Source organism: Quercus lobata, chromosome 6, assembly GCF_001633185.2.
Source record: "Quercus lobata isolate SW786 chromosome 6, ValleyOak3.0 Primary Assembly, whole genome shotgun sequence".
Classification (NCBI taxonomy): Eukaryota; Viridiplantae; Streptophyta; class Magnoliopsida; order Fagales; family Fagaceae; genus Quercus; species Quercus lobata.
The window spans coordinates 33,682,073-33,697,696 of NC_044909.1; the positions used below are offsets into that span (position 1 = coordinate 33,682,073).

General features: G+C 30.0%; 1 protein-coding gene across 1 annotated transcript; it reads left to right on the top strand.

Moving 5' to 3' along the window:
• Window positions 1-11,563: 11,563 nt before the first annotated feature.
• LOC115993909 (histone H1-like) lies at window positions 11,564-12,554 on the top strand. The gene is made up of 2 exons (XM_031117897.1): window positions 11,564-11,829; window positions 11,924-12,554. Exons 1-2 carry the CDS (start codon window positions 11,653-11,655, stop codon window positions 12,374-12,376), a joined length of 630 nt encoding a protein of 209 aa, XP_030973757.1. The 5' UTR covers window positions 11,564-11,652; the 3' UTR covers window positions 12,377-12,554.
• The last annotated feature ends 3,070 nt before the right edge of the window (window positions 12,555-15,624 follow it).

Below are 15,624 nucleotides of genomic sequence, written 5' to 3' on the forward strand. Positions count from 1 at the left end.
CTTTAGGGCATATATTAGAAAATCATTTTAAATTCTTTTTAGGGGAAAATGAAAAAAGTAATTTATTTTTTTGATAACTTTTTTAATTTTTCATAAAAAATTTCATAAAATGGTTGATTAACGTGCACTTACCAACTTTCACTTTTCCATAATAAGTTTCCTAAATGCATATAATTTTTTTTTTTTTTTGAGTGTATACATTAAGCGGACCCTAAATAAATAAATTAAATAAGCTAATAAGAAAAAGTAAATCAAACGCATACTTATAGAGTTTTTAAAACAGGTTTATAATATATTACATAATTAGAGTACTACTACAAAATAATCTAACTTTTGTAGTATTAGTCAGGGGTTATAATAAGTATTATTGTTTCCTCAAAAAAAAAAAAAAAAGGATATTTATCCCACGTTAGTTGTGTGTGTTAGAGTTTCAGTCCTTATAACCCTAGGCTACTATTACAAATGTAAAACCTTTTTGTAATGATACTCTAGTTATGTAATTCGTATATTATAAATTTGTTTAAAAAACTCTATATACCATTTTCATGTTCGTGTTTTCTAATAAATATTATTATTTCCTTAAAAAAAAAAAAAAAAAAAAAAAAAAAAAAAAAAAAAAAAAAAAAAAAAAAAAAAAGCACACTCGGCACTCGGGTAACTTTTTGTTTCGAGCCCATTCTTTTGTATTGGGCCATATTAACCAAGCAAAAAAAAAAACCCAGTACATGCCCAAATCAATAGGGGCCGAGAGAAAAGCAAAACCCCAATTCAAAGTATTTCCAAGAGGAATCCCAGTACATGCTACTGTAGAAAAGAATCTATGACCACAGAGTCTGTCACATGGCCCACAATGAGAGATAACGGACCCAACTAGTCGAGGCCAAGTTTTAGAGGCCCAATCAATAGCCCAAGCCTGCGATGGAGCCGGGTGTGTTTACAGGGAAACTCATACACACAAATGGAAGGTAAGAAGCTGTTTGGATTCTGCGTTTAATGCTTTGCGTTTTCAGCTTCGCATTTTTTTTTTTTTTTTGCACGCGTTTAAGTTGAGAGTGCGGTTACTGTTCATATACTGTTTATAAACAGTAACCGTAATGGTGGACAATTCCATGGTGAACAGTGCATTCGTGCACTGTTTACGGACCCATAAATTTCACTTTTCAGCAACTTTTTTATTAAAAATGGGTTTTACGGCACACATTTAAAAATTATTTTACTACAGTATTTTCGATTTTAGCAAAAATAAGATCAATCCAAACGGACCTTAAGCATACTACAAGGGTACATGTCAAGTTCATCTTCACACCATTGCACCAATCACCAACTAGTAGGCTTATGCCATAATTATTGTGCCATAACCTGTATTTCATCTTGCCGAGTAAAGAATCCTCTATTCAAATACTAAAATTATAACTATCTTTCCTCTAATTACCAACTCATGTAATAAGGCCCTTGCTTACAAAAGATAGATCAAGAGCTCATTATTCAAGAGACTTTTGATCTCAAGCTCAGGTGAGTAAGGTATTATAGGAAGAATGATCCCTAATTTAAAGGCTAAAAAAAAGGACCCATTCAACTTAGTAGGTAATGAACCCTAAACCCACAGGGGACTTCAACTAGTTCGATGACCTTGTGCAAAGTAATCAATATATTATCTTCCAAAAAAGCCAAAAATTCAAGAAGTCTATAGCTAGTAACATTTAAAGTTCCATAAAAAACCACAACATGTATCACTCAACTTATCCTCTCTTCCTAGACATGACTTGCTTGTGGCATATTCTTGGAAGTGCAATATTGTATTACTTGTAGGATATTCTTGAAAGTGCTATATTTGATGTTTGGATATGAAAGGAAGGTTGTGTTTGAGCAAATCCCAAACCTTGTAGATTTGAACAAATCGTTAGATAGTTCTTAAATCTGTGGCAGTTAGGGTTTAGGCCATAGACAACCAATAAGGAAATATACAGTGCTCAATCTTTACTATTTATTTACAAGTAAAGAGAAATATTCACCAACTCATGTTGATTATTATAATTTGTTATATTGAATTTGGGCTTGAAATTGGCATGCAAGACTAGTAGTGACCGAAAAAGTTCAAATGCTCATTTTTGGGAGTATTATTCTCAAGTCATCTTCCCTCCTTTCAAAGGTCCACTTCATTGGTTATTCATCATCTATGAGACATATGTCTAGAGTACGATTAAGAGGATAAAAAGAAACCTACATTTAAAAATAAAATAAAAAAAAAATTTCTAAATGATTTTTTTTTTTTTTTAATATTTCCCTAGATGCAATTCTTGCTAATAATTGTTAGGAACTTAGAGCATCTGTATCTGTATCGGTGGAGCTAAAATTTTTAGCATTTAACATCTCAATAAACTATTATATTTATTTTAATACATAATTTCACAACACATCTTGCATCAATGTTTTTATTTTTCCCATCAACCAAACACTATTTTTTTTTATTAATTTCTTTCTCACTTTCTCTTTGCCATGAACCTCAATAAGTGATAAAGTAATTTTTTTTTTTAATTATTATTATGCCTACCTTGCTATAGTGAACTGCTAGTCTTGGTAGTTCATTGTAGCAAAAAGGCAAAAAAATTTGCCTTTGGCTCCACCAATGTTGGGCACTAATTAGAGTCTGAGGTTGTAAAATAACTAAAAAGCTATTTTACCACCACCAATAATGATGTTCTTACCAAGTAGGAATATAATCCCATGTCAATGATGATTTACGAAATTGAATTTGCTTTTGTTGAATAATAATATTATTAATATAAAAACAAAAGGAATGGTACAAAAAAACATAGGATGAAATTGAAACTTGAAATTATAGTTAATGGACAAAAATGTTATTTTGACCGTATAATATACATCTTTTATTGAATACGAAAAACCATAATATTTCTTTATCTTTATATTATAAAAGCGCGAATGTTGCTACAGTATTTCGGCACTGTACATTCAGAGTGTTTGCACTGTACAAGTACTGTAGCGGCAACAGTATTTTGGTGAGGCACTTCTCTTTTTTTTTTTTTCTTTTTTTTTCTTTTTTTCAGTCTTCCGTTTTTTTTTTTTTCCTTTTATATATATTGTTGTATTGACACAAAAAATTTCATAATATTTTCACAATTATTGATGTGTCAATTTCTTATAAGTTAAAATAAAATAATAAAATATGAAACTGTGACCAACCACAACTGAAAATAAATATTTTGTGAAAAGCAACAATTCCGCTACAATTTGCATTGTTCAGTGCGAATGCCGCTATAGTACTTCGGCACTGTGCACTCAGAGTGTTTGCACTGTGCAAGCACTGTAGCAGCAATAGTACTTTGGTGAGACACTTCTCTCTTCTTCTTCTTTTTTTTTTTTTTTTTTTTTTTTTTTTTTTTTTCAGTCTTTCGTTTGTTTTTTTTTTTTTTTCCTTTTTTTTATATATATTGTTGTATTAACACAACAAATTTCACAATTATTGAGGTGTCAATTTCTTATAAGTTAAAATAAAATAATAAAATATGAAACTGTGACCAACCACAAAGCAACAATGTCGCTACAGTTTGCACTGTTCATCTATAGTGTTATTTTGGTGAGCCACTTTGTCTTTGTTTTTTAAGTTTTGAACAGTAGCTACAATTTCAAATGGCATTATAGCTACAATAGCTACAGTTTTTTATTTATTTATTTTTTCTAGTCTTCCGTTTGTACTTTTTTTTTCTTTTATATATATTGTTATACTGATACAGCAAATTTCACAATATTTTCACAATTATTGAGATGTCAATTTCATTTTACTATTTTAGTGTTTTAGCACTATTCTTCTACAGTGCCATTTTGGTGAGCCACTTTGTCTTTGTCTTTTATTTTTTATTTTTTATTTTTTTAAGTTTTGAACAGTAGCTACAGTACCAAGCGGCACTATAGCTATAGTAGTAACAAAATTTTTTTTTTTTCCAGTCTTCCGTTTGTACTTTTTTTTCCCTTTTATATATATTGTTATACTGACACAACAAATTTTATAATATTTTCACAGGTATCAATTTCTTATAAGTCAAAATAAAATAATAAAATATGAAATTTTGACCAACCACAACTAAAAATAAATCTATATATATAAAAGCACGAATGCGCTAAATCACTGTAGCTACAGTGCTTTGATTTTGTGAGCCACTTTTTTTTTTTCCCAAGTTTTGAATAGTAACTGTAATGCCCAGTGGCACTGTAGCTACAATAGCTATAGTTATTTTTTATTTTTATTTTTATTTTTTTTCATGTAATCGGTTTGTGTTTTTTTTTTTTTTTTTTTCCTTTTAAATATTTATGTAAGCCGGTATATATATTGTTTTATTGACACAACAAATTTCACAATTATTGACGTGCACGAATACGCGAAAGCACTGTAACTACAGTGCTTTGGTTTCATGAGCCACTTTTTTTTTCCCAAGTTTTGAACAATAACTACAGTGCCAAGTGGCACTGTAGCTACAGTAGCTACATTTTTTTATTTTTTTTCCAGTAATCGGTTTGTTTGTTTGTTTTTTTTTTTCCTTTTAAATATTTATGTAAGCTGGTAATATTGTTATACTGATGCAACAAATTTCACAATATTTTCACAATTATTGACGTGCCAATTTCTTACAAGTTGAAATAAAATAATAAAATATGAGACTGACCAATCACAACTAAAAATAAATGTTTTGAGAAAATGTTACAACACTTATTGTGTAGTGCTTTTGGTTTATTCAACTAGCACGGTAGCTACCGTGCCTAAAGTTTTTTTTTTTTTTTTTAGTAATCGGTTTATGTTTTTTTTTTAAATATTTATGTAAGCTGGTATATATATTGTTATACTGACACAACAAATTTCACAATATTTTCACAATTATTAACGTGTCAATTTCTTACAAGTCGAAATAAAATATGAGACTGTGACCAATCACAACTAAAAATAAATGTTTTGAGAAAATGTTATAACACTTATTGTGTAGTGCTTTTGGTTTATTCAACTGGCACGGTAGCTACAATGCCTAAATTTTTTTTTTTTTAGTAATCAACTTTAAAAAAAAAAAAAAAAATTATGTAAGCTGGTCTATATATTGTTATATTGACACAACAAATTTCACAATATTTTCATAATTATTGATGTGTCAATTTCTTATAAGTTGAAATAAAATAATAAAATATGAGACTATGACCAGCCACAACTAAAAATAAATGTTTTGAAAAAATGTTACAACACTTATCGTGCAGTGCTTTTGGTTTATTCAACTGTCATGGTAGGCCTAAAGTTTTTTATTTTATTTTTAGTAATTGGTTTGTGTTTTTTTTTCTTTTAAATATTTATGTAAGCTGGTATATATATTGTTATACTGACACAACAAATTTCACAATATTTTCTTAATTATTGACGTGTCAATTTTTTGCAAGCCAAAATAAAATAATAAAATATGAGACTGTGACTAATCACAATTAAAAATAAATGTTTTGAGAAAATGTTACAACACATATTGTGTAGTGTTTTTGGTTTATTCAACTATCACAGTAGCTACAGTGCTTAAAGTTTTTTTTTTTTTTTTTTCAATAATCGGTTTGTGTTTTTTTTTTTAATATTTATGTAAGTTGGTATATATATTGTTATACTGACACAACAAATTTCAAAATTATTGATGTGTCAATTTCTTACAAGTTGAAATAAAATAATAAAATATGAGACTGTAACCAACCACAACTAAAAGTAAATGTTTTGAGAAAATGTTACAACTCTTATTATTATCACAATATTTTTACAATTGTAGAGATCTCAATTTCTTATACATCAAATAAAAAAAATGCTAAGTCCACAACATTTTACCATTAATTTATACAATGAATAAAGTTTTTTTTTTTTTTTTTTTTAATATTTATGTAAGCTAGCGTATCTATTAACTATATAAAAAGAGCCAAAAGCTCATGAATATTATTTTTTTGGTTTATTCAATTAGTGAGGTGCACTTTTTTTTTTTTCTTTCCCCTTCAAGTATGTCAGTTGGTTTGAGTTTTTTTTTTTTTTTTTTTTGGGTTGTTTTTAAGATCTTTATATATTTACTTTGTACTTGCAATGCAAGTTTACATTGTAAATACACAAAAGTTGTTAATATTATACACATTTGCACAAAAAATGGTAAATATTGTACAAAGTTTGTAAATGTGTACAAAATTTGCCATTTTTTTGTGTCCATAATATAAATTTGCATTGTAATTAAGTACAATGTATACATAGAGATATTATGAAAATGTTGTAACGTATATGTCAATTCCTTATGAATCAAAATAAAATAATAAAATATTACATCGAGATCTAACACAACTAAAAATGTCGTGACATTTTGTTGTTATTACAATATATTCACAACTATTAAGGTGTAAGTTATAGGTCAAAATAAAATAATAAAATATTGGACTAGGATTTGTCACGGTCTTATACGATTGAGATTAACTTTTTATAACATAATTATCAAAATTCTTAAAATTAATATCTCTTTTGATTAATATAAATCTCTTTGTATTTTAAAAATCAAATGATTTATATTTATATTTTGTGATACAAATAAAATCTAAAATTGATCCTATTTACTATTTTTTTCCGATAGTTAGCACGTGCCTTGCACGTGCTGCCTTGACTAGTATTATAAAAGCGTGAATGCTGCTGTAGTGCTTTGGCATTGTGCACTTAGAGTGTTTGCACTGTGCAAGCACCTTAGCGGCAACAGTGCTTTGGTGAGGTACTTCTCTTTCTTTTTCTTTTTCTTTTTTTTTTTTTTCAGTCTTCCGTTTGTATTTTTTTTTTCCTTTTATATATATTGTTGTATTGATACAACAAATTTTACAATATTTTCATAATTATTGAGGTGTCAATTTCTTATAAGTTAAAATAAAATAATAAAATATGAAACTGTGACTAACTACAACTGAAAATAAATATTTTGTGAAAAGCGACAATGCTGCTACAGTTTGCACTGTTCATCTATAGTGTTATTTTGGTGAGCCACTTTGTCTTTGTTTTTTAAGTTTTGAACAGTAGTTACAATTCCAAATGGCACTATAGCTACAGTAGCTACAGTTATTTATTTATTTATTTATTTTTAGTCTTCCGTTTGTACTTATTTTTTCCTTTTATATATATTGTTATACTGATACAATAAATTTCATAATATTTTCACAATTATTGAGATATCAATTTCATTTTGCTGCTTTAGTATTTTAGCACTGTTTACAGTGCCATTTTGGTGAGCCACTTTATCTTTTTTTTTTTTTTTAGTTTTGAACAGTAGCTATAGTACCAAGCGGCACTGTTGCTGCAGTAGTAACAATTTTTTTTTTTTTTCCAGTCTTCCGTTTGTACTTTTTTTTTTCACTTTTATATATATTATTATACTGACACAACAAATTTCATAATATTTTCACAAGTGTCAATTTCTTATAAGTCAAAATAAAATAATTGTAGGGGCTCGATCCGCGACGACCCTAATATTGGGCTCGTACGTAAAGAGGGCCCAAACAATATCATTTGTAGAGCGTGGGTTTGAAAGGCTAGGTCTTGGTCACCGGATGGCGGTTTGGTTTGGTCCGGTTAATGAATCTCATTCAAGGAGTTTAAGGAGCTTTCAGCTCTTATTATTCTCCTTATCTTAAGGACGCCATGGCTGGGAGGACTGATCATCCCCCCTTTTTATTGGCGTATCAGCTCTTATGTTATATAGGCCTTTTCAGTCGATCCTGACCTTCCACCTGTTGATTAGGCAAGTACCTACTCGAGCACCCGTCCCATCAGCCGCTTCACTCAACTTTTTGTTAGTTACGCTAATCGAAACTACACTATTCAAGAGTCTTTTCCCATTAATACGGTCAATACGTTTGCAGGCGTATTTAATGCGGAGGTGATGTCTTCTTCGTGAGCCTCTTATATACTCTATTCCCATATGAGTCCTATTTTGCTCCCCTTCTCTTCCGAGGGTGCTGGGGAGGTTCCCTTAGACGATAGACTGATCTTTCTCTTGAAGTCTTGGAAAGCCAAGGACGGGGATGTCCTCGGTTGTGAGTACGGGCAATTCGAACTTTCGCTGCTCGTCCTCGGCATATCCCATCCTCGGCACAGGCACTGGGCCTTAATGGGAAAAGGGCCGGGTTGTAAGCTCTCTGGCCCTACAATAATAAAATTTGAAACTTTGACCAATCATAACTGAAAATAAATCTATATATATAAAAGCACGAATGCGCTAAATCACTGTAGTTATAGTGCTTTGGTTTCGTGAGCCACTTTTTTTTTTCCCAAGTTTTGAATAGTAATTGCAATGCCAAGTGGCACTGTAGCTACAATAGCTATAGTTTTTTTTATTTTTTTATTTTTTTTTTTCCTTTTAAATATTTATGTAAGCTGGTATATATATTGTTATATTGACACAACAAATTTCACAATATTTTCACAATTATTGACTTGCACGTATACGCTAAAGCAATGTAGCTACAATGCTTTGGTTTCATGAGCCATTTTTTTTTTCCCAAGTTTTGAATAGTAACTACAATGCCAAGTGGCACTGTAGTTACAGTAGCTACATTTTTTTTTTTTCTAGTAATCGGTTTGTTTTTTTTTTTTTCCTTTTAAATATTTATGTAAGCTGATATATATATTGTTATACTGATATAACAAATTTCACAATATTTTCACAGTTATTGACATGCCAATTTCTTACAAGTCGAAATAAAATAATAAAATATGAGACTGACCAATCACAATTAAAAATAAATGTTTTGAGAAAATGTTACAACACTTATTGTGCAGTGCTTTTGGTTTATTCAACTGGCACCTAAAGTTTTTTTTTTTAGTAATCGGTTTATGTTTTTTTTTTTTTTTAAATATTTATGTAAGCTGGTATATATATTGTTATACTGACATAACAAATTTCACAATATTTTCACGATTATTGACGTGTCAATTTCTTATAAGTCGAAATAAAATAATAAAATATGATACTGTGACCAATCACAACTAAAAATAAATGTTTCGAGAAAATGTTACAACATTTATTGTGCAGTGCTTTTGGTTTATTCAACAGGCATGGTAGCTACAGTGCCTAAATTTTTTTATTTTTATTTTTTTCAGTGATCAGCTTTTTTTTTAATTTTATTTTTTAATATTTATGTAAGCTAGTCTATATGTTATTATATTGACACAACAAATTTCACAATTATTGATGTGTCAATTTCTTACAAGTCAAAATAAAATTATAAAATATAAGACTGTGACCAGCCACAACTAAAAATAAATATTTTGAGAAAATGTTATAACACTTATCGTGCAGTGCTTTTGGTTTATTCAACTGGCATGGAAGGCCTAAAGTTTTTTTTTTATTTTTAGTAATCGGTTTGTGTTTTTTTTTTTTAAATATTTATGTAAGCTGGTATATATATTGTTATACTGACACAAAAAATTTCACAATATTTTCACAATTATTGACGTGTCAATTTCTTACAAGTCGAAATAAAATAATAAAATATGATACTGTGGCTAACCACAACTAAAAATAAATGTTTTAAGAAAATGTTACAACACTTACTGTGTAGTGTTTTTGGTTTATTCAACTAGCATGGTAGCTATAGTGCCTAAAGTTTTTTTTTTTTTTTTAAATATTTATGTAAGCTAGTATATATATTGTTATACTGACACAACAAATTTCACAATTATTGACGTGTCAATTTCTTACAAGTCGAAATAAAATAATAAAATATGAGACTGTAACCAACCATAACTAAAAATAAATGTTTTGAGAAAATGTTACAACTCTTATTATTATCACAATATTTTTACAATTGTTGAGATCTCAGTTTCTTATACATCAAATAAAAAAATGATAAGTCCACAACATTTTAACATTAATTTATACAGTGCCTAAAGTTTTTTTTTCTTTTAAATATTTATGTAAGCTAGCATATCTATTAACTATATAAAAAGAGCCAAAGGCTCATGAATAGTGTTATTTGGTTTATTCAATTAGTGAGGTGCACTTTTTCTTTTTCTTTCCCCTTCAAGTATGCCAGTTGGATTGAGCTTTGTTTTTGTTTTGTTTTGTTTTTAAGATCTTTATATGTTTACTTTGTACTTGCAATGCAAGTTTACATTGTAAATACACAAAAGTTGTTAATATTATACACATTTGCACAAAAAATGATAAATATTCTACAAAGTTTGTAAATGTGTACAAAAGTTGCCAATTTTTTTGTGTCCATAATATAAATTTACATTGTAATTAAGTACAATGTATACATAGAGATATTATGAAAATGTTGTAACGCATGTGTCAATTCCTTATGAATCAAAATAAAATAAAATAAAATAATAAAATATTATATTGAGATCTAGCACAACTAAAAATGTTGTGACATTTTGTTGTTATTACAATATATTTACAACTATTAAGGTGTAAGTTATAGGTCAAAATAAAATAATAAAATATTAGACTAGGATTTGTCACGGTTTTATACGATTGAGATTAACTTTTTATGACATAATTATCAAAATTATTAAAATTAATATCTCTTTTGATTAATATAAATCTCTTTGTATTTTAAAAATCAAATGATTTATATTTATATTTTGTGATACAAATAAAATCTAAAATTGATCCTAATCACTATTTTTTTCCCCATGGCTAGCACATGCCTTGCATGTGCTGCCTTGACTAGTCTATTTCTATACAACGAATCACCTTCATTTCATGGAACAATTCCTCGAAAGACAAATTTTTTGCTAATTATTTCATTATATACATTTTACACCGGAAAAAAAATAAAATTGAAACAAATATGCCCTTATTGGTTAATCTCCTAAATTGGAAAATTTTAATTTCATTCTATCTCTTTCATATCAATAATAAAAAAAAGATCTGTATAAAAGAGAGATGCTATATCTACAACATTTTTACAACAAATCACAAGTAGTTAGTTGTTATTGGTTCAAATTTCAAACTAACGCTAAGATAACTTTTTTGCCTCAATAATAACAATTAATAACAACTTGTCACTTAGAATTTATTATAAAAATGTTGTAGACATATCATTTCTCTATATAAAAACATAAAAGAAATGAACAAAAACTGTTAGACTTTGATGTCTTTTTATCACACCCAAATCCTAACCATTTTACTTCATTCAACCCACATTATAATCCTTGGTTTCTTGGCCTTAATCTGAAAAAAAATTTCATTCTGAAATTCAATTCCAATCCATAGAAAATCAGTCACAAACCCATTCAGAAAACACACCTTCCTCACACAAGCTACCATTTAAAAAAACAAAGCCAAGCTGGAATTCCTATCCTCAATTTACAATACCTATCCCATTGACGCACTAAAAAATATAAAAGCCCATTCTAAACAACGCTTAGATATCATCCCACGCGTACGCTCTAGATCTCTCTTTGCACAAGTTGGCGATCCGCGTTACCACAAAACCAACCAATCAGAAGCCGCCTTCCATTAACCACACGGATCGCTCTCTCGCTATAAATACTCACAAGGCCATCTCCAGTGGCGTCACAGTGAGGCAATATAGTTTTTTAAAGCAGTGTGAGAATTAGTGAGATTTAACTACTAAAATATCTGTGAATTCATAATGTCAGCAATCGCAGAGGTTGAGCAAGTGGTCGCGGCGGAGGTCACGGTCGCCGGAGAGCCCAAGAAGCAGGCTGAAAAGCCCATTAAGGAGAAGAAGCCTAAAGCCCCTAAGGTTCCAAAGGAGAAAAAGCCTAAACAGCCCAAAAATACTGTTCATCATCCTCCATACTTTCAGGTATCTTCGAGTTTTTTTTCGTTTGTTGATTTTTTTGAGGCTAAATTTCCTGTTGGTACGATAAATTTGAATTTTTTTTTATGGGATTTTGCAGATGATCAAGGAAGCTCTGTTGGCTTTGAACGAGAGAAGTGGGTCGAGTCCATATGCTATAGCGAAGTACATGGAAGAGAAGCACAAGGATGTGCTTCCTATGAATTACAAGAAGATTTTGGGTCTCCAATTGAAGAACTCTGCTCTGAGAGGAAAGCTTATTAAAATCAAGGCCTCGTACAAGCTATCTGAAATGGCTAAAAAGGAGAAGGTTACAACTACAACAACCAAGGCTGCAAAGGCTAGCACAGAGAAAAAGCCAAGGAAAACCAGAGCAACGACAACAACTAAGGCTGCGAAGAAACAAGAGGCTACTAAAAGTAAAAAGGCTGTGAAGAAAGTCACGAAGAAAGTTGGGCCTAAGAAGACGAAGAAATCGACTCCTGCTAAGCCCAAACAACCCAAATCCATTAAGTCTCCTGCTGCTAAGAGAGCCAAGAGGGCTGTTGCTTGAGTCTGTAGAAATTAGGTAAAAATAAGTGGTGTTTGTTTTAGAAAAGAAGTTTAGGTCTGTGTATATGAAGTCTATGGTCTCAATGAAGGAAGTGTTTGGGTTTGCTCAGTCTTTTTTGTATGTTTGTTTAGGCATCAATGCATAATGGAACTGACTTTTCTTTGCTTCCTTTGTGAAATGGGTTGCTAATTTTTTTGAAGTTTTATCTTACTCAGTCATTCATTGGGTTAATCAATCGTCGGTTACTGGAGCTTATAAAAAACAGAGGAATATGAAAATGAAACTTTAAACTGTGAAGGATTACCCAAAATGACTTGATTGATTTGTTGCGCACCTATGAGGATAACATATATCTGAGGACAGCTATTGCTAGTTAAACTGAGGTGGAAGGAGAATTAGTGTTTTTACGATTCTGCCATGTTTTGAAATTCATTGTCGTTTTGCGTTTTGGTAATGCTTGCTTGGTGGTGATTTGATTGGCAATTTGGCATATTGTGGTATTCTCCTGGTTCTCGAACACAAATATTTGTCCTTCATAAATTCTCCCATCAAGTCATCAACTATTTTCTGTCATGTTTATTCCTATTTCCTGTTAATGGGTTTACCTTTTCTCATACAAAACGTGTTTCTTTCTCTATCAAATCCTTATCAGTAGATCGGTAGATGATGTTAGTGGCAGAGCCGGCTCAAGGAGTTAGGCGAAATCTTTAAACGGGCATTTTATTATTGATCCTGCAGGACTAGCTCACTATTCATTCATACTGCCAAATCTTATTTCTTAAAAAAAGAAAAAAAAAAAGGGTGTAGGACTAGGGTCAAGGATCAGTGTTTTAAGTGGTCCATTCTATAGTCTTCTAGAGAATACTAAAGGAATCAAAATTTAAGAGTAAAAATAAAAAAGATTAAAGACTAAAAAATACAACAAAAGTTAAGTAAAAAAGAAGAATAAAATCCCAATAGCAAACAGGAAGAATACTAAAGAAGCAAAGGGAAGATTGAAGAGAAAACAAAAAATGAATCTAGAATGAAGATCTCTAAACACATTAATTGATGAGTAAGCCAATTAAAAAGAGTTTTTTTTTTTTTGAAAAATCAAGATGGAAGGAATTGGTGTTTTTTTTTTCCTTTCTTTCTTCTGTTTTTTGTTACTTGTTTATTCTTTCTTTTTTCTGCCTTTTATTATCTTTTCTTCTATATTGGTTACTTGTATATTGAGAAAATCAGTGTATTTCTTTCTCTCACTCTTTACATTTCAAGTAATAAATATGGATTTTCTTAATGAAATGTGGTACAAAGGTTTGATCTAGAAAATATTTGGATGTGGTATTTTTTTTTTTTTTTTGAGAAAGTTAAAGATTTGGTGATCTGATTGAATTTTGTGTCTTTTGACTCTTTTCAGCATTTTTGCATTGTGAGAAATTGTTAGAAATAACTTGTTTTTTTTTTCAATTTTCAATTAAGGGCTTAAATAATTTAGGCGGGCTTTATTTATTTTTTTTCCACAATATTATATAATATATTAGTACCATTGGGGGCCTTCTTACAAGTGAGGGCTTTAGGCCGTGATCTAAATGGTCTATAGGTTCAGCCGGCACAGGTAAGCAGAGGAGGTAAATGAATGAAAATCCTCCATCCCACTTATGGTCTTTCAATTTATGCTCTATTGTGTAGATGTATCTAATTGTAGACATTTTAAACTTTTCTTACTTTATGATAAAAAAAAAATATCGAGATAATTTGTAATTATTGGAGTATAAAGTGTAACATTTTGCATGAAGTAGAAAATTTTTATTTGTGGTAAGTGTGATGTAGATAATATAATATGAACCACTTCTAAGACCATTTGCCAAGCACATATATGAGTGCCCTAAGTAAACAGACGGATTAAAAGTTGTTCGAGGTCCATTTTGAAGTGATAGGGAAAGGAGGAATCAAATCTAGCTAACTTTGATTCTAACATGGTGAGTTAGGTCCATTACTCACTTGGCCAGTGGCGTAAGACAAAGATGAACATGCAAGCACTCAATGGAAATATCAATTAAAATATTGAATCAAATAAGTGCCATTAATACTGTATAAAGAAGTTAGGAGAATGGGGGAGGTGATGAGAGAGAAAGAGTAGACACAACCTGTGCTACCACATGCACAAACACTATTTCTCAAGTTTATTATTTACTCTAAGTAAGGGTAATAAATATGCTTGGTGAGTTAGATTACAAATGATTTATCCTTGGGGTCATCTATTAGACTATTACCCATTTCCTCGTAAGAATCAAAACTTTTGGTTGTTAGGTTCTTAGAAAAATGGCAACCTTAAACTTTGTTCTTAATCGAGTATTTGGATCAATTACTTTAATGATAATTTTGGATATTCGATGACCGAACTTTTTTTTTTTTTTTTTTTTTGTGGTTTACTTAAAGGAAACACTCCAAAAGAAACATGCTAAATTTTGTGGGAATTGGTTAGCTTAAGGTAATTAGTCTAGATTTTTTTTGGCAAATATAGCAAGTCATATTAGTGTTATTAGAGCATCTATATTGGTGGTGCTAAATAGCTATATTGCTATTTTTAGCACCACCAAATACCAAAATATGCCTTACAATGGTGGAGCCAAAGAAGCCAAAATTATATTTTTTGGCTCCATAACTACAATGCACAGCTACTTTCGGCTGTGCATGGTAACTGAAAAGTGAGTTTTTTATTTTTATTTTTTTATATGTGCTTTCACACTACTTTTAATTATTTTACTCATTTGTGTGTTCATATTGCTTTTTATTTGGATAAATTATTTTATTGTAGTAGATATATTATTTTATTGTAATGTTTATATTATTTTATTGTATTGAAAGGTAAAATAGATCTACTTATATCGGATGTTTTGTAAAGTGGGTAAATAAAATAGATAAAATAATTTTTTATGGTGCCAAATAACTAAAAAAATAGCTCCACCTAGCGTTCCTAGATCACTATGTAAAGCCCAAGTTTTGGTCCATGTTTAAACCTGAATAGGCACATTATTTAGCCTACATGTCACACTTCTTCAATTCCCCAAAATAAATATATGGGCTTGGTTCATTAATGAAGATAAAATCTACAAATAGCGATAGTGGGCCCAAAAGAAATCAGGCCTTGTTTTGTGTGGGCTTGTAGGACTTTTTTAAAAAACAACCATCAACAAGAGCTTTCTTTGAAAAATAAGAATTAAACCAAGTTTCTAAGGGGTTGTTTGGATTTGTATGTTTTCATC